Source organism: Urtica dioica, chromosome 8, assembly GCF_054948205.1.
Source record: "Urtica dioica subsp. dioica isolate 48M chromosome 8, U.dioica_male_clone48M_v1_H2, whole genome shotgun sequence".
NCBI lineage: Eukaryota > Viridiplantae > Streptophyta > Magnoliopsida > Rosales > Urticaceae > Urtica > Urtica dioica.
The window spans coordinates 29,179,301-29,202,371 of record NC_142763.1 but is presented as its reverse complement, the minus strand read 5'-3'; the positions used below and the strand labels follow the sequence as shown (position 1 = coordinate 29,202,371).

The 23,071-nt window shown below is 34.1% G+C and overlaps 3 protein-coding genes across 4 annotated transcripts; 2 read left to right on the top strand and 1 right to left on the bottom strand.

Annotated features, from left to right (window-relative positions):
• The first annotated feature begins 1,204 nt into the window (after positions 1-1,204).
• ATOEP16-4 (Mitochondrial import inner membrane translocase subunit Tim17/Tim22/Tim23 family protein) lies at positions 1,205-5,280 on the top strand. 2 transcript variants are annotated; one of them, XM_089621761.1, is made up of 7 exons: positions 1,205-1,352; positions 1,446-1,497; positions 1,596-1,627; positions 1,736-1,769; positions 1,854-1,921; positions 3,844-4,006; positions 4,901-5,279. In XM_089621761.1, the coding sequence occupies exons 1-6, from the start codon at positions 1,278-1,280 to the stop codon at positions 3,976-3,978; spliced, it is 396 nt and encodes a 131-aa protein (XP_089477887.1). In that variant the 5' UTR covers positions 1,205-1,277; the 3' UTR covers positions 3,979-4,006; positions 4,901-5,279. The 2 variants fall into 2 exon arrangements, with proteins under 2 accessions (XP_089477887.1, XP_089477888.1); XM_089621762.1 differs by lacking the exons at positions 1,596-1,627; positions 1,736-1,769 and having other exon boundaries at positions 4,901-5,280.
• Positions 5,281-10,358: 5,078 nt separating this feature from the next.
• On the bottom strand, positions 10,359-11,429 carry LOC149388985 (uncharacterized). The gene has a single exon (XM_089622541.1). It carries the CDS (start codon positions 11,427-11,429, stop codon positions 10,359-10,361), a length of 1,071 nt encoding a protein of 356 aa, XP_089478667.1.
• Positions 11,430-16,021: 4,592 nt separating this feature from the next.
• On the top strand, positions 16,022-21,404 carry LOC149388984 (caffeoylshikimate esterase-like). The gene is made up of 8 exons (XM_089624136.1): positions 16,022-16,448; positions 16,577-16,667; positions 16,823-16,855; positions 19,524-19,670; positions 20,157-20,287; positions 20,370-20,507; positions 20,582-20,680; positions 20,923-21,404. The coding sequence occupies exons 1-8, from the start codon at positions 16,422-16,424 to the stop codon at positions 21,295-21,297; spliced, it is 1,041 nt and encodes a 346-aa protein (XP_089480262.1). The 5' UTR covers positions 16,022-16,421; the 3' UTR covers positions 21,298-21,404.
• The last annotated feature ends 1,667 nt before the right edge of the window (positions 21,405-23,071 follow it).

Sequence of the window (23,071 nt, the reverse complement as noted above, 5' to 3'; positions counted from 1 at the left end):
ATGAATAACCCATACATACGCCAATTTCCAATTATCGGTCATGTAGTACTATGAACAATAGCTTTCAACAAGTAGGTTGCGTACACGATAAACCGAAATAGCATGAGCACATACAAATAAATCATTTTGAAATTCTCGGCATGAGCACGTCTTATCAATCAGGTTCACTGTCCATGGTGTTCCTTCCGCGTCTAAAATCTCGAATTCGTATACTGCAGAAAGTTAGACCTAAAACATAATAAAAAAAAATTGTTAACATAAAATTTGTCTTATCAATCAGGTTCACTATCTATGGTGTTCCTTCCGTGTCTAAAATCTCGAATTCGTATACTGCAGAAAGTTGGACCTAAAACATAAGACAAAACAATTGTTATCATAAGATTTGTCATTAATTGATTATATTTCACGATAGATCTGTCACGAACTCTACCAGTTTCGTGACAGATGTGTCACGAACTATACATGTTTCGTGACAGATGTGTCACATACTATATGCATCCACTTCGTGACACTTGGAAAACCCAACTACTGAAATCAAAAGCACGTTCAAATTGAATGAAGTCACTAAAACTAAAACTAGTTCTTATTTCTTAAAAGGATGAAGAATTAACCCAAATCTGATGGAAGAATTTTGGATCTCGACCTAAACCTCCTAAGCAAGGAAGAAGACGACCCAAAGCTCTTGAGCATGGAAGAAGACGACCCAAACTCGACCCACACTGAGATGATGATCAACGAAAAAGATGAGCAGATTTGTTTAAAGTTTGGACTTTTAAATTGGGTTTAAGATTCAAACTTGGAATATGTGACTTAAAGCTGAATGAAAAGTGATGAGCTCTTTGACAATTTTCTAGCCAGTTGAGTGAGTGAATTTCGGCAGATCCGGTGGAGAAAGACTCCGACGAGCTCAATGTGTGAAAATGTGAAAGTTAAAGAGACCAAAAGAAAAAGAAGCGAGCGTGAAGGAGAAAAGAAAAAATAGAGAAAAAAAAATGAAAAGAAAAAGAAATATTGGTTAAAGATAATTGGTGAAAAATTTATTTTTCTCATTTATTTTTTTTTATTGTGTCAATATTTGAGTTTTTAATGATTTTTGGTAATCACTTCTTAAAAAGAAAAAAAAATTTGGTAATCAACAAGTCAATGGTATTATTGGGTAGATTGCCCTTTTTATATATACGGACTCCGGGCTCCTCAGTCGAAAACTTAAAACGATTAATTTAAAAATAAATAAATAATTGTCTCTGTAATTCGAGTCGTATTGTTTTTTTTGGAAAATGGAAGACGAAGAACTGATACGAGTCGCTCCGTGCTCTTCCCTCGCTGTCGAGTCTATCATCCGCGTCGGAACGGTATTTCGTCAACTACGCATCCAATAAATGATCGTTTTTATTGCTTTTTTTTTTCCTGAACTTATTATCGTCCACATTCAATACCGTTTTCAGGCCGGTGCAATCTGGGGCATTTGCGCTGGTCCGTACGAATCTCGCAAGCAAGGTATTGATTAAACATACAAGTAGGTTCATTTTGTTTTCTCAAAGCCACCACTCTGAAATCTTTTTATTTTTTTTTTTGGTATTCCCATGAAAATGTAGGCCTTACCGGCATTGCTCAAGCTTCTTTTGTGGTACTTTCAATATTATTTATATTTATATACATACATGTATTTGTGTATGGATGGTATGTATAATTTTTTTTTTTAGTGAAGTGGGTTTTGTTGGGTTTTGGTGAACAGGCAAAGTCTGTTGGGCGTTTTGGATTCCAGTGTGGTAAAGCGTGGAATTGATGTGTGATAAATATGTAATTTGGGTATGTGTTTGTTGAATTGATGGTGTGAGAGTGTTGGGAATTAGGACTTGTTGCTGGTGTTTTCACTTCTGCTCAATGTGGCCTCCGAAGATATAGACAAAAAGACGATTTGGTTAGTTATCTTATCTTTGCTCTTACTTTGTGTTGCTAATGCCCGTTTTTCATTTTCTTCTATTTTAGTAGTTAGATATCATAATCGGTTGGATTAGGTATTTGAGTAATGTGCTCCTTCTAAGTGTGTGTCATCCCTCTATTCTCGAGGTAGCATTTGGGTGTGTGTGTGACTCACACTTCTAAGATGGTATCAGAGCAGAGCTCAGTATCGATGTTTTGCGAACGTGTATGTTCATTCTCACAAACTTCATTTCACGCTGTAGATGTCCATCTTGGGCGTAACAGAGTGTATTGAATATGTCCCACGTCGGTGCATCGTGCTCCTTATAAGTGCGACTCTCGAGCTAACCGTAGGAAGTAATTTAGGCCCAACTTCTAACGTAAACCATTTTCATTTGTTTTGTATTTGCAATAGGAACGATTAGTTCTTTGGAAAAATGTTGTGATTTCTTCATTTCTGGCTTGGCTTGGCTTGGCTTTGTTTGAGTTAATAGATCTCAACAATTTCATGAGAGGAATTAGAAACAAAGATTTACTAGGAGAATTGTGAAATTGGTTTCATCCTTCCTGTGAAAAAAAAGGATTGACATGATTTGACTCTTAGTTCGTAATATGGTTGTTCTTTTTTCTTTATAAAAAAGAAAAGAAAAAAAAGAGAGAGAAACTGAATGAATTTATAAAAAGAGAAAAGAAAGCTTCACCTAGAACAAAGTAGATACAAGCTAAATTGTACTTGGCCAATCTCTAGAAAGATCCAAAAGGTTGAAACTGGAGAAATCAGAATTAAAGGTCGAGATCCAGAGGCCGGTATTCCTGAAAATGCTCTCCAAGAGGTCTTCGATGTGGAAATGGGTGACGTTGAAGGTGCATTTGTTCCTTTGATTCCAAATTCCTCAATGGGTCACCAAAAAGGTTGTTCTAGCCTTACCTGTTGCCATTTTGTTGATCTGCCTCGAGTTTTAGACCAGAGACACATATCGGAGATGGAAGCAGAAAGACAAAGGCCATAATGCAGGCTGTGAGAGACTCAAGTCCACAGGGAAGTGGCCATGGTGCACAAAAAAAAAAGGTGATCTCGAGTCTCGGAAGCTCAACGACATAGAGGGCTACAAGAAGCAGAGACAAGTGTTCGGGTGCCTCGAAAATAGGAAATCCCTGATCAGAATCGACAGCAGTAAGACTCACAGCCATCGATTTGACTCAGAAATCTTCCGAGTCAGACAGCCTCACTCTTCTATCTTGGAGACCATTCCAAATAGAGACAGAATCCAAGGCTTGAAACAAGTCAACGGCCACCAAAGACTCCCGGTTTGTCAGATTCTGTGCAAGCTTGAGATCCAAAGAGATGTCTCCAATATTGGAACGGTTTATCGGAGCAAGGAAGTTGATTGTGGCATACCTGTTAATTCCCAAGAGATGTCTCTCTTTTTTCTTATACTTGTTAATCCCTTTTTTTTTTTTTACATAAATTCTCTCCGAACCAGTAAACATTTTTGTTTTACATACATACTCTCAGAAATATCACTTTGAATAGTTACTTACGTTCACTTAAGAATTAAAATTTCCAGAATATAGCATTGCTATATCCCATTCAAGTTGTTTTTCTTTCCATGGATCTTTCACTTATCCAAAGTCTCCGACAATCATACAAGTGAATCACCCCATTCTGTTTCAAGAAAAGTGTCGGATCTTCTATCGATTGTCTGTCTCGGGTTCTGGTTAATCGTAGAAACAAGAATATGAAAAACCTGTAACATATTCTTTTTTATTTTTATTTAATATTTTGTTTTTCATGGAGGCAATTAATACTGTTGAACTCGAGTCGTAATTTGAATATCTATCGAAGATATACTAGAATAAATGCAATGGGCACAAACAGGATAGTATGGTTGAGAAAATAATTTCATATTATTGTGACAGGTAAATTCTTTGGTTGCGGGGGCAATGGCGGGGGCGGCCATAGCTGCCAGCACTCGGAGCTGGAACCACATGATGGGGACAACTTGTCTTGTCTCCATATTTTGCACCGCCGCCGACTATTTCAAAACTATTTGATATTCACGCCCCTATTTTCTGCCTTGAGGTACAAGAAAGGTCACGTTTTTTTTTTCTACCTTGTATACAATACTTGCATTTTTTTTTTCATTTACAAGGCTCCAAGAAGTTTCATGTCGCCTTGACAGAAATAACAGCCATTTTTTGGGCCACTGATTATTTTTTTATTTTATTTTATTTTTTTTACGGTTTATATAAACAGTTCATCGCTTTCAAATTTTTTTATCACTAGGTCTAAACAATTATTGAAATATGATACTTGCACATTTTGACTATTTCACTAATCTTAGACAAACCTCGGTCTATTTTACAAATCTAGTATTTTAATTGGTTATTTAGCTTTTATAATACCTAACAGTCAACGCTTCGTTTGACTAGAAAGAATGAAAGACGGGAGGGAGAGAATATATCATATATCATGTTTTCTCTTGTATTGGTTGGTACTAAAGGAAAATTTTGAGGGATGGAAATTACTCTAGCTATGGTTACTCTTTTATAATTCTCATTAATATGTTTAAATTTATAAGGGCAAATTTGTCACTGTACATTTTATTTTCCCATATAAGAGTCATTTATTTCTCTCCGACATGCAAAATCTCTCCAAGAAAATGGAGGGCCTCGCCACATTGTATTTTATCTCTAGGATTTGATTTTGGTTTTCTTCCATAGATTTTGTTCACACTACTTTCTTTCCCACCAAACAAAGTGTAGAACTTTCAGTTTATCAGTGAATTTGGCATGTTTTGTGTATTGTCGATTTAACCCCTCCTTCAGTAGGACGTTGAATGTTAGGTGATTGTTGGGGCATCGAGTGGTTGTAATTTTTTGTTGTTCCAACAGCAACATTAATTAAGAATGATATGGTATCAAAATTCAAAAGTTTTTTTTTTTTGGGGCTAATATTGTTTTTCCTTGTCGCCAGCTTTGGGGTAGATCTCATCATCGATGTGGTCAGGTCTTCTGTGGACCAGAAAAAATGGTTATTGACTGGAAAAAACTCTCGATAGCCCAAATAAGAATCGGAATGGGACCAGAGCGTTGAAAATCACTTATCATGTGGACTTTCATGGAAACGTTTTGAATTTTTACTCTCAAGCGTGAAGATCTTGATGTTGGATTTTTCTTCAGAGCAACCAACCAATATTTTGATTTTTATTTTTTATTTTACTAAATACAAGTCTTCCAAATTATTACGATAGGGCGATTACTGTTCTTATGAACCGTTGTAAAGTTACTATGCATGTTGAAAATGGGAATATATCTTATCCATCCCTCGAGTTTTAGTCAACTTGACTTTTCAATAGTATCAAGTCAATCCCCAAGTTGATTGTTTCTTACTTAATTACTCCTTACATTTTTTCATATGTATCTAATTTTTTGTTAGTTTTTTCACTAAATTTTCATAATGGCAAAATTACGGTCGTACACAAACATCCATCACCATTTGTCTCATTTCTTTTGGTCGAAAGCACTTTATTTTGTTCCTTTGTTTTTAATTCTTAAATCACATTGTTGAGACAGAATTAGAGTGATTTTTTTAAAACGAAAACTAGCACTATATTTTTAAAATTAACATCCTCTAATATAAATATATTCAATTTTTTACTCATTTATAAAGTCATATAATGATAACATTTATCTTTCTATTTTACAAATTTATGAGTAAAAATCAACAAAATTTTAAGTTAAACGTCGTCAATTATAAATATGATGCAAATTTTGACTATTTTAGAACTATTTCTGTATAGGAATCAACAATACTTAGGGTAAATAGTTTTAATCTTTTAACAACTTTAATATAAAAATTTTTAAATATAAAAAAAGCCAGAGTACATAATATAGAATAATTAATGAAGTAATGAATGTATAATAAATTATGGGATATACATGATATTATTAAAAATTCAAAGTATATATTAGTATTTGAGACGATAGACATGTTATATTTCATAGAACTTTTATAGACATACTTCTAGAAGGTGTGTGGTCATTCATTTACTTGACAATAAATATGAAATTTATTATTTAAGGTCAACGATGTCACTGGACACTAATGTGAGGGCTTTATAATTTGAGTTGAGTTGGATATTCGATTAAAGGCAAGTGTGAGGGCCTAAGGGCTTTGCATAATACTCCAAAGTTCTTTGGTTTACTAGTTGGAAATTAAAGTTAATTTTTCAATTCGGTAGTTGACTTTATGAACCATCCACATCAGCTCCATAATTGCAATATCCTCATATATATATATATATATATATATTTAAATAAATATGTTGAATATTCTCATAAACAAAATTGATACTGTTATAAAACCAAAGGAATAACTTGAATTGAATACTCTTCAAACACTAATGAAATGAGAATTAGAAGAGAAGATTATGAAGAGTAAAATGAGAGAGTAAATTTGTGGGAACTTAGGGATGATCTTTCCCTTCACCATCATCATGTATTTATAGTAAAAATTTGTGTACATTAGTCAAAAGTTAGGTGTAGGGTAATTAATTATTTACCCCATATTTTTTACTTTAATTTACCCTATATTTTTGACCTATGAGCATACCAATTTATTTACAACACTCCCCCTTTAGGATGCTCATTGATACATTTACATGTTCATGCTGTCTCGTTAAAAACCTTACTAGGAAAAACCCAGTGAGATAAAAACCTCAGTAAGGAAAAAAGAGTACAGCTATGCAAAGCTCCCTTTGATGCAGACGTTGGTGCGGTCTTTCTACAAATCTTGCAATTTACGCATTCCAATGTCATGAACATGTTTTCTGAAAGTTGAAGTGGGGAGCGCCTTTGTGAGGAGATCAGATGAGTTATCACAAGGACGAATATACTGGATGTTGATAACATTGTTCTTCTCTAGCTCTTGGGTGAACGAAAAGAACTTCGGAGGGATGTGTTTTGTTCTGTCGCTCTTGATGAATCCTTCCTTCATTTGAGCAACACATGCGGCATTATCTTCATAAAATGTGATGGGGTCTTCGATTGGTGGAAGGCCACTGGTGGCTCTGATATGTTGCGTCATTGATCTCAGCCATACACATTCACGACTTGCTTCATGTAGTGCTATAATCTCCGCATGATTTGATGATGTAGCAACGAGCGTTTGCTTTTGAGAACGCCAAAAAATTGCAATCCCTCCATACGTAAACACATATCCAGTCCGAGATCTCCCTTTGTGTGGATCTGATAAGTAACCTGCATCTGCATAACCAATCAAAACTGGTTTTGTCTTGTTAGGATAAAATAATCCTAAATCAATCGTTCCTTGAAGATAACGAAGCACATGTTTAACACCATTCCAGTGTCTCTTTGTAGGAGCTGAGCTGAATCTTGCTAATAGATTAATTGCAAAAGCTATATCTGGTCGAGTGCAATTAGCAAGGTACATAAGGGCTCCAATCGCACTGAAATATGGTACTTCAGGACCAAGAATCTGTTCAGATTTCTCACATGGATGAAATGGGTCTTTTACCACATCTAGGGATCTGACAACCATTGGAGTACTTAAAGGATTTGACTTATCCATATGGAAGCGTTTTATCACCTTTTTCGTGTAATTTGACTGATGCACAAATATTCCATTTTTCACGTGCTCAATCTGTACGCCAAGACAATATTTTGTCTTCCCAAGATCTTTCATTTCAAATTCTTGCTTTAAGTAAGAGATTACTTCTTTGATCTCTTCATCAGTCCCAATGATGTTTAAATCATCAACATAAACAGCGATGATCACACATCCGGATGTTGTTTTCTTAATGAATACACATGGACAAAGAGAGTTATTGACATAACATTTCTGTATTAAATATTCACTTAAGCGATTAAACCACATTCGTCCGGATTGCTTTAACCTATATAAAGATCTTTGTAATTTAATGGAATATTTTTCTCTAGGCTTCGAACTAGATGCTTCAGGCATCTTGAATCCTTCAGGGATCTTCATATATATTTGAGTATCTAGCGATCCGTATAAATAAGTTGTGACAACATCCATGAGATGCATATTTGGTTTCTCATGCACTGCTAGGCTGATCAAGTATCTGAATGTAATTCCATCCATTATAGGGGAATATGTTTCTTCAAAATCAATTCCGGGCCTTTGAGAAAAAAACTTGGGCAACAAGTCGAGCTTTGTATCTCACAATCTCGTTTTTCTCATTTCTTTTTCGTACGAATACCCATTTGTATCCAACAGGTCTCACATCTACAGGTGTGAGTACTATAGGTCCAAAGACCTTGCGCTTGTTAAGCGAGTCAAGTTCGGCTTGAATTGCATTTTTCCATTCACCCCAATCGTGTCTATTTTTACATTCAGTAACAGACCTTGGTTCGGGATCTCCATCATTTTCATCCATGACATCGCATGCCAGACTATATGAGAATGCATCATCGATTTCATCATTTCGGTTCCATTGTATACCTGTATTGGCATAATTAATTGAAATTTCTCGATTTTCCTCGTTTTGTATTTTTGGAATACATTCCTCCATTTTGAGATCATTTTGTCTCTCTGCTCCTTTTCTTTTCCGAGGATTTTTATCTTTGGAACCGAATGGTCTTCCACGCTTCAGGCGTGTTGTGACTTCATGCGTGACTTTATTTTTAACTTGTCCTTTTGGGATATCAATTTGCGCAGGAGCATTTGCAGCTGGAATGTATGATTTAGTCACTCTTTTAGTGTCTGTAAACGCATCAGGAAGTTGATTTGCAATACTTTGCAAATGTACAATCCTTTCCACTTCCCCTTCACAATCTTTTGTGTAAGGGTCAAGATGCAATAATGTTGGTACAGACCAAGTAATTTCCCTTTCCAGCTGGTTTCTTTCTCCCCCTAATACTGGGAAATTTTCTTCATCAAAATGGCAATCAGCAAATCGTGATGTAAAAACATCACCAGTTTGAGGTTCTAGATACCTAACAATAGATGAATTTTCATAGCCTACATAAATTCCAAGCCTCCTTTGATGTCTCATCTTTGTTCTTTGAGGTGGTGCTATAGGCACATAAATAGCACATCCAAAAATTCTCAGATGAGATATATTTGGTACTTGGCCAAATGCAAGTTGCAGAGGGGAGTATTTATGATATGCACTCGGTCGGATGCGAATTAATGCAGCAACATGTAATATTGCATGACCCCATATTGAAGCAGGGAGCTTTGTTCTCATTATCAATGGTCTAGCAATAAGCTGGAGGCGCTTCATTAGCGATTCAGCTAGACCATTTTGTGTATGTACATGAGCAACAGGATACTCAACATCAATCCCAATTGACATACAATAATCATCGAATGTTTGGGATGTAAATTCACCTGCATTATCAAGCCTGATTTTCTTAATTGTATGATAAGGAAATTGAGCTCGTAATTTAATTATTTGAGCAAGTAATTTCGCAAATGCCATATTACGAGTTGATAACAGACAAACATGCGACCATTTGCTAGAGGCATCTATCAATATCATGAAGTATTGAAATGGACCAGATGGTGGGTGAATAGGCCCACATATGTCACCTTGAATACGTTCAAGGAACGTAGGTGATTGTGTTTCAACTTTTCCCGGTGAAGGCCTTATGATAAGCTTTCCAAGAGAACAAGCTTTACATGGAAAAATATTACCTTGAGGGATCTTCTGGTCCTTCAATGGATGCCCATGTGTATTTTCAATAATTCTTCGCATCATAATAGAACCAGGATGACCCAAACGATTAGGCCATGTCGTTAAAATTGAAGACTCAATGACTACCAAATTTGATTCTATCGCATTTATATATGTGTAGTGCAATTCAGTATGAAGCATAGGTAGTTTTTCTAAAATTTGTTTCTTTCCGAATTTGGATGTCGTAAGATACATATATTTCATGGTACCTTCAGTTATAGACTGAGTATTAAATCTATGAGAATATATATCATTAAAACTCAACAAGTTTCGTTTGGATCTCGGTGAAAATAAAGCATTATTTATATTGAATTCTGTTCCATTTGGCAGTGTGAAATTTGCCTTACCAATACCTTCAATCAGATCTACAGGACCTGATATTGTATTTACAAAAGTTTTCGTTGGCTTTATCATTGAGAAAAACTTTTTATCATTCAAAATAGTGTGCGTTTTTCCATTATCCGGTACGCAAATTTCTCCAATACCAACCATTTGGTTCGCCTCACAATTTGCTTTTTCCATATGATAACTTCAAATTAAAACAAAAATAAAGTTTATGAGAAAGACATACTTATATTATATAATACTAATGTGCTACAAAGTCTTGAAAAACATTACACATATTATACATAATTATATTTAAGTAACTAGGTAAAATATTGGACTTTGCTTCATTCCCAAGCATGGGAAAAACATACATGCATCATTAATCTAGAAGTCTTCTGTGAAAGCAGCTGAATCAACAACAATGTGCGCAAGATCACCATCGAAGTCGGAAGCATTAAGATGAGTGAAGTCATCTAAAGGTTCTTGGTCAATAAAGTTGACCTCTCTTTCTTTCCCCTTCAAGGATGCTTTATATAGATTGCACAAATGTTGAGGAACACGGCAAAGTCTACACCAGTGTCCTTTTGTGCCACATCTATGACAAACATCTTCACTACCCTTGGAATTACTTGGGTATTTTCCCTTTTTGTGTGGATAATCGTGATTCTTTTCATCTTGCTGCTTCTTATGATAATCTTTCGTGGTATTGTAAGAATGGTTATGATTATAACCACTTCGACCACGTCCGTATCCACGTCCACGACCATGACCATGACCACGACCACGACCATGACCTCGACCTCGTCCTCGACCCGGAATATAGTTCCGTTGTTCAGGTTCTTCGGAGTTGACAGCGTTTACTTCAGTTAACGCTTTTGAACCTGTCGGACGGGATTGGTGATTCTTTACCAGCAATTCAATATTCTTCTCTGCGATTAGAAGACAAGTGATTAGTTCAGAATATTTCGTAAATCCTCGAACACGATATTGTTGTTGCAAGGTTACGTTCGATGCATGGAAAGTGGTGAATGTCTTTTCCAACATGTCATGATCTGTCATTTGGTCTCCACAAAATCTCCGATGAGATACTATTCGGAACATCGCAGAGTTATATTCGCTGACTTTTTTGAAATCTTGGAATCGTAAAGCGTTCCATTGATCACGATATACTGGAAGCATGATCTCCTTTTGGTGAAAATATCTATCCCTCAACTCCTTCCAGAGTAAACTTGGATCTCTGGTGGTGAGGTATTCACTTTTAAGTCCCTCGTCAAGATGTCGACGAAGGAAAATTAAAGATTTTGCCTTGTCTATATTTGACGAGGTGTTTTCTTCAGAAATTGTTTCCAGTAAACCCAAAGATTCCAGATGCATTTCAACATCCACCTTCCAAGGCATGTAGTTTTGGCCTGTGATGTCTAGAGGACTGAAATCGAGCTTGACGAGATTTGCCATGATGATAACTATTATGAAATATAAAATTTCTTAGATTAATAATTAAAGACATATAAGTCTACAAGAATTGTAAGGAATAAAAATAAATACATGAATCCAAACATTACTACAACGAAATAAAATTCTTTCGTTGGAATTTCTATGGTAAAAATATAAACATTAAACATAACAATAAGTATAGCAATAAAGACTAGTATTAAGCGAGACATTTTGAGCTTGTACCGAAAAATAGTAGGAGAAGAGAAAAATATATATGAGGTAGAAAATTTGAGATTTTTGTGTGGTTAAAATGAGTTGAATAGATATGTATTTATAAGGTAAAATATAGCCGTTATATTACCGTTGGGTATTTATTAATTTTGTGGTAAAATTATTGTATTTAAGTATAACAATGTGTAATAAACAATATGTATATGTATGAGTATTGAAATGATATAGCCAATCAAAGTAAAATATTAATTAGAGTAGTTAAAATAAATTTGCAATTAATAGCATTTTTTTATAAGGTGGCAGAGCCTATTAATTACAAGTAAGATGCAGTTCACATCACTTTACTATAAGGAGGTAGAGCATTCCATGTATATAGTATTATGATGTTATACATTAACGAAGTTAAAATATTGTAAATCATATCATATTACCATAACGTGGCAGAGCCTCCTGTATATAGTAATCTGGTGTTATACAATAAATAATAGTTATATGAGTTTTAGTGTTTAGAGTAATATACCTCCGAGTTGATCTTGACGAGAGTGATCGTGCTGATAACGTGTTATAAAACCAAATGAATAACTTGAATTGAATACTCTTCAAACACTAATGAAATGAGAATTAGAAGAGAAGATTATGGAGAGTAAAATGAGAGAGTAAATTTGTGGGAACTTAGGGATGATCTTTCCCTTCACCATCATCATGTATTTATAGTAAAAATTTGTGTACATTAGTCAAAAGTTAGGTGTAGGGTAATTAATTATTTACCCCATATTTTTTACTTTAATTTACCTTATATTTTTGACCTATGAGCATACCAATTTATTTACAACAGATACAAAGATTATAGTATTTTTTTATGCATTGAGAATGTTTAAGGATCTCGCCACGTAAGATGAATTCGTTTGGTTAGCTTCATCAGATTAATTTGTATTAAAAAAATTAATTAAAAGTTTGAACTTTGCTTATTACTAATGTTAAAATTGATTTTCGATTCAGTAGTTCACTTTTTTTTTTTTTTTTTTTTTTGCACCATCCACATCGATTTCATAGTTGTAATATCTAAATATATATCCTCATAAACAAAATTAAGGCGTAATCGGTTAGGATAATCGGCTTTTTTTTGTGCTATCAATTTGAACTAATATATTATATCTAATACGTTATGTGAAATAAAACAAATTTTGCTAATCTTAACAAGTTTACATATTAAAATAAAATTACTCATACTTTTAATAACCAAGCCTTCATGCATTTGCAAGTAATAAAGTATAATGAATTTTTTAAATTTAATTGTAATATTAATTATAAGAAATATATATATATATATATATATATATATATATATATTAACAATAGTTCCTATAAATTATTTGCAATTTAAAAAAAATTAAAGGATTAACATCATCATGTCGGCTTGGCTCAAATCAATCTAACGACTACCAAAAACCAAACCAACCCCCGGAACGTTCTGTCAATCGGGGAAGGTTTCTGGTGACAACACCTGGAGATATCATAAGTTTTTTGATAGAGATACTGTTTCACCAATCGAGTGCGGTTTGGGTCGATTATAATCCAAAGTTCTTCGGATTTTAATGATACGGTTTAAAATGAGTGTGATTCGGTTTAGATGATTGGGTTGTTTGATTTGACGGTTCTCATGAGTAATCCTAAACAAAATTGATAAGAAGTAGCCTTTACTCACTCTTCACTTTTCTCACATGACATCTTTTTCTTATTTCGCCGGCGCTACACCCTCTTCCCTGAGACCTTTGCATCTCACCTTTGGGGATGAGGGTGTAAGAATCTCAGATCTTCCTTTTTCTTAGCTTTTGGTGTTTTACTATTTTCAAAACCTCTATTCTCTGGTGATTTTTTGGCCTGCGAATTAGTGTCGCCGAACTTCGGAGGCTCAAAGAAGATCAACAATGGTGATGGTGCAAAATGGGTTTACACTGGCGGACGTGGATATCAGCATGACGGTATCGAAGCTGCACAAAGTTTTCAGAGTGGTGAAGAGATCTAATTTTAATTTTATTTTTCTCAATTCAATAGTGCATGTGAGCATTTTAATTTGTTGTTGCATCTTGCTTGCTTTGTTTTGGATTTGAGAGGAATTGGTCACCTTTCACTATCCCTTTTTTCGTGTTGCATACCTGAAGTCCAGACCTTAATGTTTCTTAGTCGGGACCTTAATGGTCCTCACTACAAGAAATAACACATTTAGCGACGACACTATTAGCGACGATTTAGTCGTCGCTAATATATCGTCGCTAATAACCCTTTTAACGACGATATTATCGTCGCTAATTCTTTGGTGCGAGAAATATTAAAGTTTGGCGGCAAAGATAATTAGCGACGACTTTATCGTCGCTAATTCTTTTTTGTCGTCGCTAAGTTCGCGGGAAAATAATTAGCGACGATAAATTAGTCGCTAATTATTTCAAAATTCATTTAGCGACGAAAATATCGTCGCTAAAAATGTTGAATTAATTTCGAATTTTAAAGAGGGAAAAATCCCTCCAATTTAATTAAGACGAAAACATTTAGCGACGATTTTATCGTCGCTAAAGATTGTTTTATCGTCGCTATACAATTAGCGACGAAATAATCGTCGCTAAATGTTATCGAATTTTGACGAATTTTAAAGAGGGAAAAATCCCTCCCATTAAATTAAAACGAAATGATTTAGCGGCGATTTAATCGTCGCTAAATGTGTGAAATTTACTAATAGCGACGATTTAATCGTCGCTAAATGTCTGGTTAACGTAAGTTCATTTAGCGACGAACTGAAATCATTTAGCGACGATAAAATCGTCGGTAAATGTTTTTAAATACCAGAACGCGACCCAGCTTCCCCATTCGCTCAGAAACCCTAAAACTTCCATTTCTCTCTCTACTTTCTCCCTCCTCCGCTGTGTGCCTCGTCCGCCGTGTGCCGCCGACGCTCCTCCGCCGTGTGCCTCGCCGGTAAGTCTCTCTCCTCACTACTTCTCTCTCTCTCCTCACATCTCTCTCCTAAAGTCTCTCTCTCCCATCACAACTCCTCCTCCGCCGCTCCGCCGCCGACGCCGACGCCGCTCCACCACCGACGCCGACGCCGCTCCCCTTCTCTGGCCGCGCGCGCTCTCCCTCTTTGTCCGATCGGTAAGTTTTTTTTTTTAAAAACTATATATATATATATATATATATATATATATATATTAGTTAGTTATAGGATTAATATATATTAGTTAGTTATAAAGGCCTTTACATTTATGATTTTATATTTAATTTATAATACTTTAAATTTATAATCTAAAAATGTTTATTTTTTATTTTTAGATAATTACGAGAGAATATGTTATTTTTAATTTTTATATTTAGCCCTCGTATAGCAAATCATTTTTAAACTTGATTGAATTTTCATAAGTATCCACATTTTGTAAAGTATATATACGGTATACCAATGCTGCTGCCTAAATAGGGGGTTTGGTTCATAAACAATATTATTCCGTAGTCTTATGGGAAGTGCCACAACTAAACTATCATAATCCAATGTCGATAATTTGCTCCCACATTATTTCAATTGAATCAATATTGAGACTGTCATCCGAGTTCGTGGTGGGTCGAGTTTGTGGTGGATCTTGAATAAAATGCCCTAGGCATATTCTCAATCAAAGAAGTTGATGCTATTTCTTTATGTCTTGGCTTATCCAGCATTTTGAATGTCAAGGTGCATATCAATTTTGTTGAGTTAGACGCAAAGATGGTGATCCAACCTTCAGAAAGATAACCCTTTTATTTTAAAAAAATTTGAGTCTATTTGGTTTGATTTATTGCCTATAGTCAAAGGGTTAGCTTGTCACATATCTTTAACATTAATAATTTAACTACCTTTTCTTTTTCCACAAAAATTAGTATTTGGAGAAATTTTAAATCAATAAATAAGTGGAACAATACCACCCATAATAAATATTCCATCTCCAACAATAGCGATTATATTGAACGTCGAATAAAGAAAAATTAACTTGGAAAATTTATCAATAAATTTTTTACCGAGAAAATTGCACAACGTTTATTCCCTTATTAGGAATGTGATCATTAAGTGACTCTCTTGATTTTCATGAATTATTTTCATATCAAGTATATTTTGTATGCTTAAATAAAATAAAACTTTAATTAAAAATATAAAAATGATTGAATTTCTATGCTTTTAATGTTTTATTTATTCTATAAGAGATTATCGATATTTCCCAAATAAACTATAGACTATAGTTCACAAAAATAGAAGGTAAATTGTCACATTCACACGGAGCTCTCTATTTTTACTCAACAAATATAAAAAATAGTATATAATTAATTATATACATATATCGGGATATGTGATTTGGCCATAATAGAGACGAGTGGAATGGCTGATCAGACTCCAAATCCAAAATAATTCCAAGAGCTCTGTTATACGGTATGGCCACCTGATTTCCAGCACCACCCCTTTACTCTTCTTTTTTCTTTTTTTTTTTGTTTTATTCTTATATTTATTTATTCACGTCCGAGTCGATATATATTAAGCCAACCCAATCCCACAACAATTTCATAGTCTCTCTCTTTCTCTCTCTCTCTCTCTCGGAAAAAAAAAATCGTGTAATTATTTTCTCAATTCTATTCTTCTCTCTTCTCCGAGGATTCGTAACAGAATTCTTTAAATCCGATCTCGTGATCAAATCCTTATATCCACATATTAAACACTAAATTAACGCTCTTTTAGCTAACCTTAATATAAACATATATACTTCGAACTGCATGAAGATGGAGGTCGAATATCAAGAAGTAAGCTCATCGCTTATATACACTCTTTTTTTTTATGTTCGCTTATAGTTATATACACTCTTTTTTATATGTTTTTTGGCTGATTATGAAATACAAATTGTGGGTTTGTACATGTTTAACGAGAGAAGGAATACATTAGAAACGCAAGAGGAGTACAGCTATTTACGTGTAGATGGTTGCCCTTTTCTTCTCCGAAAGCTCTGGTTTTTCTTTGCCATGGTATTTCTTTTATTTTTTTTTCATTTTTTATTTTATTTTTATTTATTTTTCATTTTTTATTTTATTTTTATTTATTTTTCATTTTTCTAATTTTCATCATGAAATGTATGGTTGATTTATTGAATTGGCATTCATGGCGGGCTTGCCCTCTGCAGGCTATGGAATGGAGTGCAGTGGATTCATGAGAGGTAATAAATTTGCTTTAAATGATTTAGTTATTTTTATTTTTAAAAAATGCTATTTTATTCTCTGTCATAGAATCTATATCTATAATTGCAAGTTTTGATTGAGGGGTTCCAAATTTCCAATCAGTCGTGTATATTTCTTTTAAAAAAAATAATAATAAAAAAATCAGTCATGTTATTATTCGAGTAAGCAATTATTTGTAACAATTTTTACCATGATTTTATTTTCTTTTTAAAAACTTCCACTATTAAATAGAAAACAAAATAGTCAAATTGCTTTCAATATTTTTAATAATATATTATAGAATAGTTTTCTTTTCATAAAATATGGCCGATATCACACTAAATTCTGTTATATCCCAAAAATATGAAAACAATTCGAAAAATACGACTTATTGCGTGCATTTATATTATGGCATATATATTCTAAAATTAAATGATATGTTATAGAAACATATTTTTTTAGGGAAAGAAATTAGGTTAAAAATGATGGTTAAGAAAGAGTAAAGAAAAAAAAATCAAATTCAAACAAAAATTAAATGTTAGAACCGAGCTGAAACTACTTATGAATGTAGTTGTGGTAGTGTAAAGGTATTTATGTATGATAGATAGTATACATAATTGCGGATCCAAATCATGACGAGATTAAAAAAAAATGTATTAATTATTTCATACCTTAAGCGACACTTAAGTGTTACCCCTCTCTGCATGTACTATCTTGTCCTATAATTTAACTATTATTGGCAATGATGGTAATTTGTTGAAATGGCCGTAATCAATAGTCCATTGAAAAAAACCAGCTGTTTCATGTTTATAGTTGGTAAACTCCACAGTGAGTGATTTATTTTTTTGTGGGTCCACAGTACAGTTCAAGCTGTGAATTCGACGACGAAAAAAAAGGTTTGTTCATTTATTGATGAACTACTCTTTATGAATATAACTTCCTTCCTTTACTAATCAGAAAATGGCGAACAACAAAAAATCTTCTCTTTACACGCTTCGGAATTTCATATAATATAATATATATCCCAAGCTTAACTAAAATTGTTTTTTTTTTCTTCTGAATCGGACGAAGTAATGTTTTTGTCATATAGTTTAGATATTTTATTATGGCTAATATGCAGATAAGATCATGTTTGTTTGTCATTTCTCGAATTCACAAACGTGACATCATTGAATAGAGACGAAGTGACGAACCGCTGAGTGGTGCTTGATCTTATCACATCTCTCACGGTTTTTATTCGGTTCATCTATATATCTTAGGAAATCGCTTTCTTTCTTTTTTGTTATTACCTTTTTTTTTCCCTTTAATACGATGAAACGTGTCGGACTTGCGAGTTACCTTCTGTGACTCCACAAAACCCCGCTTGATTATACGTGTGAATTTATTAATTTAGTTTAATATTACATGTACTAATCTATGAAATCAAATTGTCAAGTATAGTTTCAGGGTATCTATGAAATCGAATAAAAAAAAATGTCAATTTTAAGTGTGGTCGTGCAACATTAACAAAACTGCGCAAACAATTATGTATGTAATATATATATATATATATATATATATATATATATATATATATATATTAAATAAAGGAAACAAAATGTTTAACCGTGTTGAACGATTAATCATTAATAATTCAACACGATTAACGGTTAATTGTTCGAAATGATTAAAATTTTAACCGGTTACTTTTTAGCTTTGTTTTTACTTTTACTCGGTTAACTGAAAAAAATAGTTAAAATTAACTGTTTTGTTTAATTAAAAAACACAGGTTAAATTAACTGAATTTTAACCAAACTACAAATCAATCAACGGGTTAGTTTTTACCATTGAGCCACATAATTTCTGAATTAAGTTTGAGTTTTGTTGTTAATTTGTATTACAAAACAGCGTACAAAAACAAAAGAGACGGGCAAGTTATCACTAAAACTCAATAAAATAATTTATTATTTTGAGTTTTGTTGTCAATTTGTATCGACAAAACACGCGTACAAAAACAAAAGAGACGGGCAAATTATCACTCAAACTCGTTATTATTAATTTTAAACAATTTTATCTACTTAGGCAGTTAATTTGTTTTACTGAAATGTGTTTATATCAGTATGTTTTCTGTCGTGTACTTAAATTTGATGTGATATGTCCATACTCCATACAATTTATAAACCTATTATATTTATGGACGTAACAATATAAGGGTATTTCAGCACTTATATGGTTGATTACGTACAAAATGTAATTTTCTAAAAAAATGGTCAAAATTCAATTTTAATATAATAACTCCATATCCCCGAAAACAAACAGCGTGTTATTGACAGAAAGGACATTCTAAACTAGTGAAGAAAAAAATAATGAGATAAAAAAAAAAAAATCAAACAGTTGTCGCATTCAAAAGCATTGAAATCAAGATCAAGGTTTATTGTTGGAGGTAGTTGAAAAAATAGTTGAGGTTGGTCGAAGGAGAGACCTAAAAGAGTGACTTGTTGCCGTACATGTGGCCTTTTGGGACCAACACTAAATTCTTAATATGTCACACCATTAACGTGCAAAGTGCAATGCTTGAGTTATTACTTTCACACGTATATCTAGATCTATATAAAAAAAAAAAACATAAAATAAATAACTCATAATTTTTGTTATGATTTTTAATTTATTGATATAATTATTGTACAGCTTGCGGGATCAAGCTAGCCTGCGCCGGATATGCAGTGTTTGGGATCGACTATGAAGGCCATGGGCGGTCGAGAGGGCCGCGGTGTTATATCAAGAAGTTCGACAACATCATCGATGATTGCAACGATTTCTTCAAGTCAGTTTGTGGTACGTAACAACATGTATTGATCATCTCTTTTTACCCCGTTTGGAATTCGAGAAAATGCAAGAGAGAAAACAATTATTTTCAATAATTTTCGTGCTTTCTTATTAAGAAAATTACAATGAAAATTTCATAACTAAAAGTTGAATTTCATTTTCCTACGGATATAACAAGGTAAATCAAAATTTTAAGGAAATTTTGCAGATTTGCGGGATTTCATTTTTCACGTATACATAATAATACGCATGTGCTTCATTTTTCTTCTTCAACTTTTAATTTTTCGTATTTTTTCGGCTGATTTTCACAATGCATCCAAACACAAGGAATGTCAAATTAAAACTACCAAATTTTACTCGACTTCCAAGCACAATATTTTTTTCTTACTCAATTTATTTTCCTAGTCATATGTATCTATTAGTAAAATTTGAATAGTGAGTGAAAGGCAAGTATGAGTGATTATATAACAGACATATATGTATGTATATATATAGGAGATGAAGAGTACAAGGAGAAGAGGAGGTTCTTGTATGGAGAGTCCATGGGAGGGGCAGTGGCTCTTCTTCTTCACAAGAAGGACCCTCCTTTCTGGCATGGTGCTCTTCTTGTTGCACCTATGTGTAAGGTAATTAACCTTCATTATTACTACTACTACTTGATCATTGTGAAAACAAAATGTTTGTTTGAATTGTGGTCATTTTTTTTAGATATCCGAGAAGGTAAAGCCACACCCCGTAGTTATCAACATACTGACCAAAGTGGAAGAGATTATACCCAAATGGAAGATCGTCCCCACAAAGGACGTCATCGACTCTGCGTTCAAGGACCCGATCAAGCGCGAAGAGGTGAGAATTGGTAGAAGAAAAAGAAATGATCTTTCTTTTGATCCATGTCAATAATGGTAGTTGCTAATTTTCAGATACGGACTAACAAACTCATATACCAAGACAAGCCCCGCCTCAAAACGGCTCTCGAGATGCTTAGGACGAGCATGAGCCTCGAACACTCTTTGAATGAGGTGCTCTCTCTCTCTCTCTCATTGTTACATTCTTGAAATCCGATCTTCATATTCAGGGATAACAAGAAGCACAAAACTAAAATGCTTCAAATATAGTCTATTAAGTACGTGGAGGAGTAACTCGTGACCTCATAAGCCTTGTCATGTCTACTTCTCTTTATGACGTGAGATCTTCGACATGGAGCTATCTCCATTTTTTTCTTCTCATTTTTCTCATGTGTTTTTGTTTTATTTTGTATTAGATAACGCTTCCGTTCTTCGTATTGCACGGGGAAGCAGACACAGTGACAGACCCGGAAGTGAGCAAAGCTCTGTATGACAAAGCTGGGAGCGCTGACAAGACCATAAAGCTCTATCCGGAGATGTGGCACGGCTTGACATCCGGAGAGCCCGACCACAATGTTGACATTGTCTTCGCTGACATCATCGCTTGGCTCGACAAACACACCGATGGAGTCCAAATCTCCCACATGGACCACCCCATAATTCCCCGGGCCATCAAGGCTGTTGCATCAGACTTGCCTTCCTTGCAACCCAAGAAATCGCAGTCGAGGTCATATGGGAGATACCTTTGCGGGCTTAAAGGCCCGCGCCTCCAACACCACTCTGCCATGTAGCGCTTAATGCTTGTTTGACACCTTAGTAAATGAATAAAACGCCTCCTGATAATTGTATGATGATCTCTGAAAGAAGTGCGATTAAAAAATCTAGTAGTTGTTGTTGTTTTTTTTTTTCATGTTCAATTCTAAGGCCCTTACCATCGTCAATGTGAATGTGCTCAAGTCCTTAGTAGGCTGTGGAATGTGTCAGGTTTGATGGATCAGCGGTGCAGTGATTGTAGCGCTAGAAACCGAAAACCAGTTGAAATCATGTGCGTTCACTACTACAAAAAAATTCTTTAGAAGCGAAAGGCCAGTCGCTTCTAAAAATTAGAAGCGACATGTTGCCTTTAGAGTCGCTTCTAAGTCCAAAATTTGACGTCGAAAATGGCTCTCGTGAAATGGCGGGAAGCGTTTGGAGGTCATGTGAAGCGGATTGTCGTTTCTAATATTACTGTTTTCAATATTATATTTTTCCGGATTCTAATTAAAATTTGTGGACTTCATTTAATTTAATTTTGAAAACATGAAATCAAAAATTTCATTTATACCAAAATATGTAGTAATAAAACTAATTGAAAGTTTAAACAAAATAAAAACGAAATAAAAATAGTATGAACGCTCCTCTAGATAAGGCGTCGTACGCACCAGCTAGGTCTCTCACTGCTCCCCGTAGCGTATAAAACATTACTCAATCGTCATCATCGCATATAAAGCCATTCTCTTCTATCTGAATATCGTCATCAACATTATCTCCAACAAAATGAGTGACACCTTCCTCTTGTTCATCGTCGTCAATAAAATCAACTGGTTCTTCTTCACTATCGTCACTCACAAGAATTGCTTCACAATTTCTGTGACGATGAGACAGAAGACTGAAGTCAGTTTGTTGTACTGACAATGTAACTATAGCCGAAGACGAGGCGTCGATGTCAGACAAATCCCACATAAATCGTGTTGGTGATTATTGCACCTTGATAAACATATTAAGTGCGAAAAAGATTAATTACACTAACAAGAGCTAATTAATATTATGGTTATCTAACGAGATCTAGATTTACTTATTAATAATTCATGAAAGCAATGCCAAGCAACCAATAAGAGCAAGGTTTAGAGATTCAGTAATACTTACATGATTCAGATCAGCTACTGAATCTTCAAGCTTTGACTCCTCTGTCTTCAGTCTTAAAAGACTATCTTCAAGCTTTTAGCTCTTTCTTCAAGCGTTATCTCCTCAATGCTCTTGAACTCATTAGTGATGACACCGTAATCTTCCGAAACGTAATCTCCGAGACGAATAAGAAAGATGAGTGAACACAATCTTTATCTCACTACGATCTACAACGAGGTGTTTAGATCGCACCGTGTTTATGAGATTGGAATTACGTTCCAAGAGGGGAGAGAGGGAGTCGACCGAGATAGAGAGGGATAGACTCTCTTGGTCGAATTTTCTGAAGCACAAAAGTGTGTTGGTTGCCTTCTCATGAACCCCTATTTATAGTAGTAGAAATGATATATTCTTGGTAGTTTCCCAAATATATTATTTCCTTTTATTGTGTTCACACTAGTGAATCAAAGTTTGGTCATAGGATCTCATCTCATGAATCCACTTTATCTCTTAGTCATCATATCAATATCTATGAGATTTTATTTCATGTTTAAATAGAGAATATTTATTAATGAGAGAATAAATGAAATATCTTATTTCATTTTAAATATTATTTTCTCATAATATTCATGATCGAGAATAAATGATAATATCTTATTTTCTTTTAGATATTATTCTCTCCCA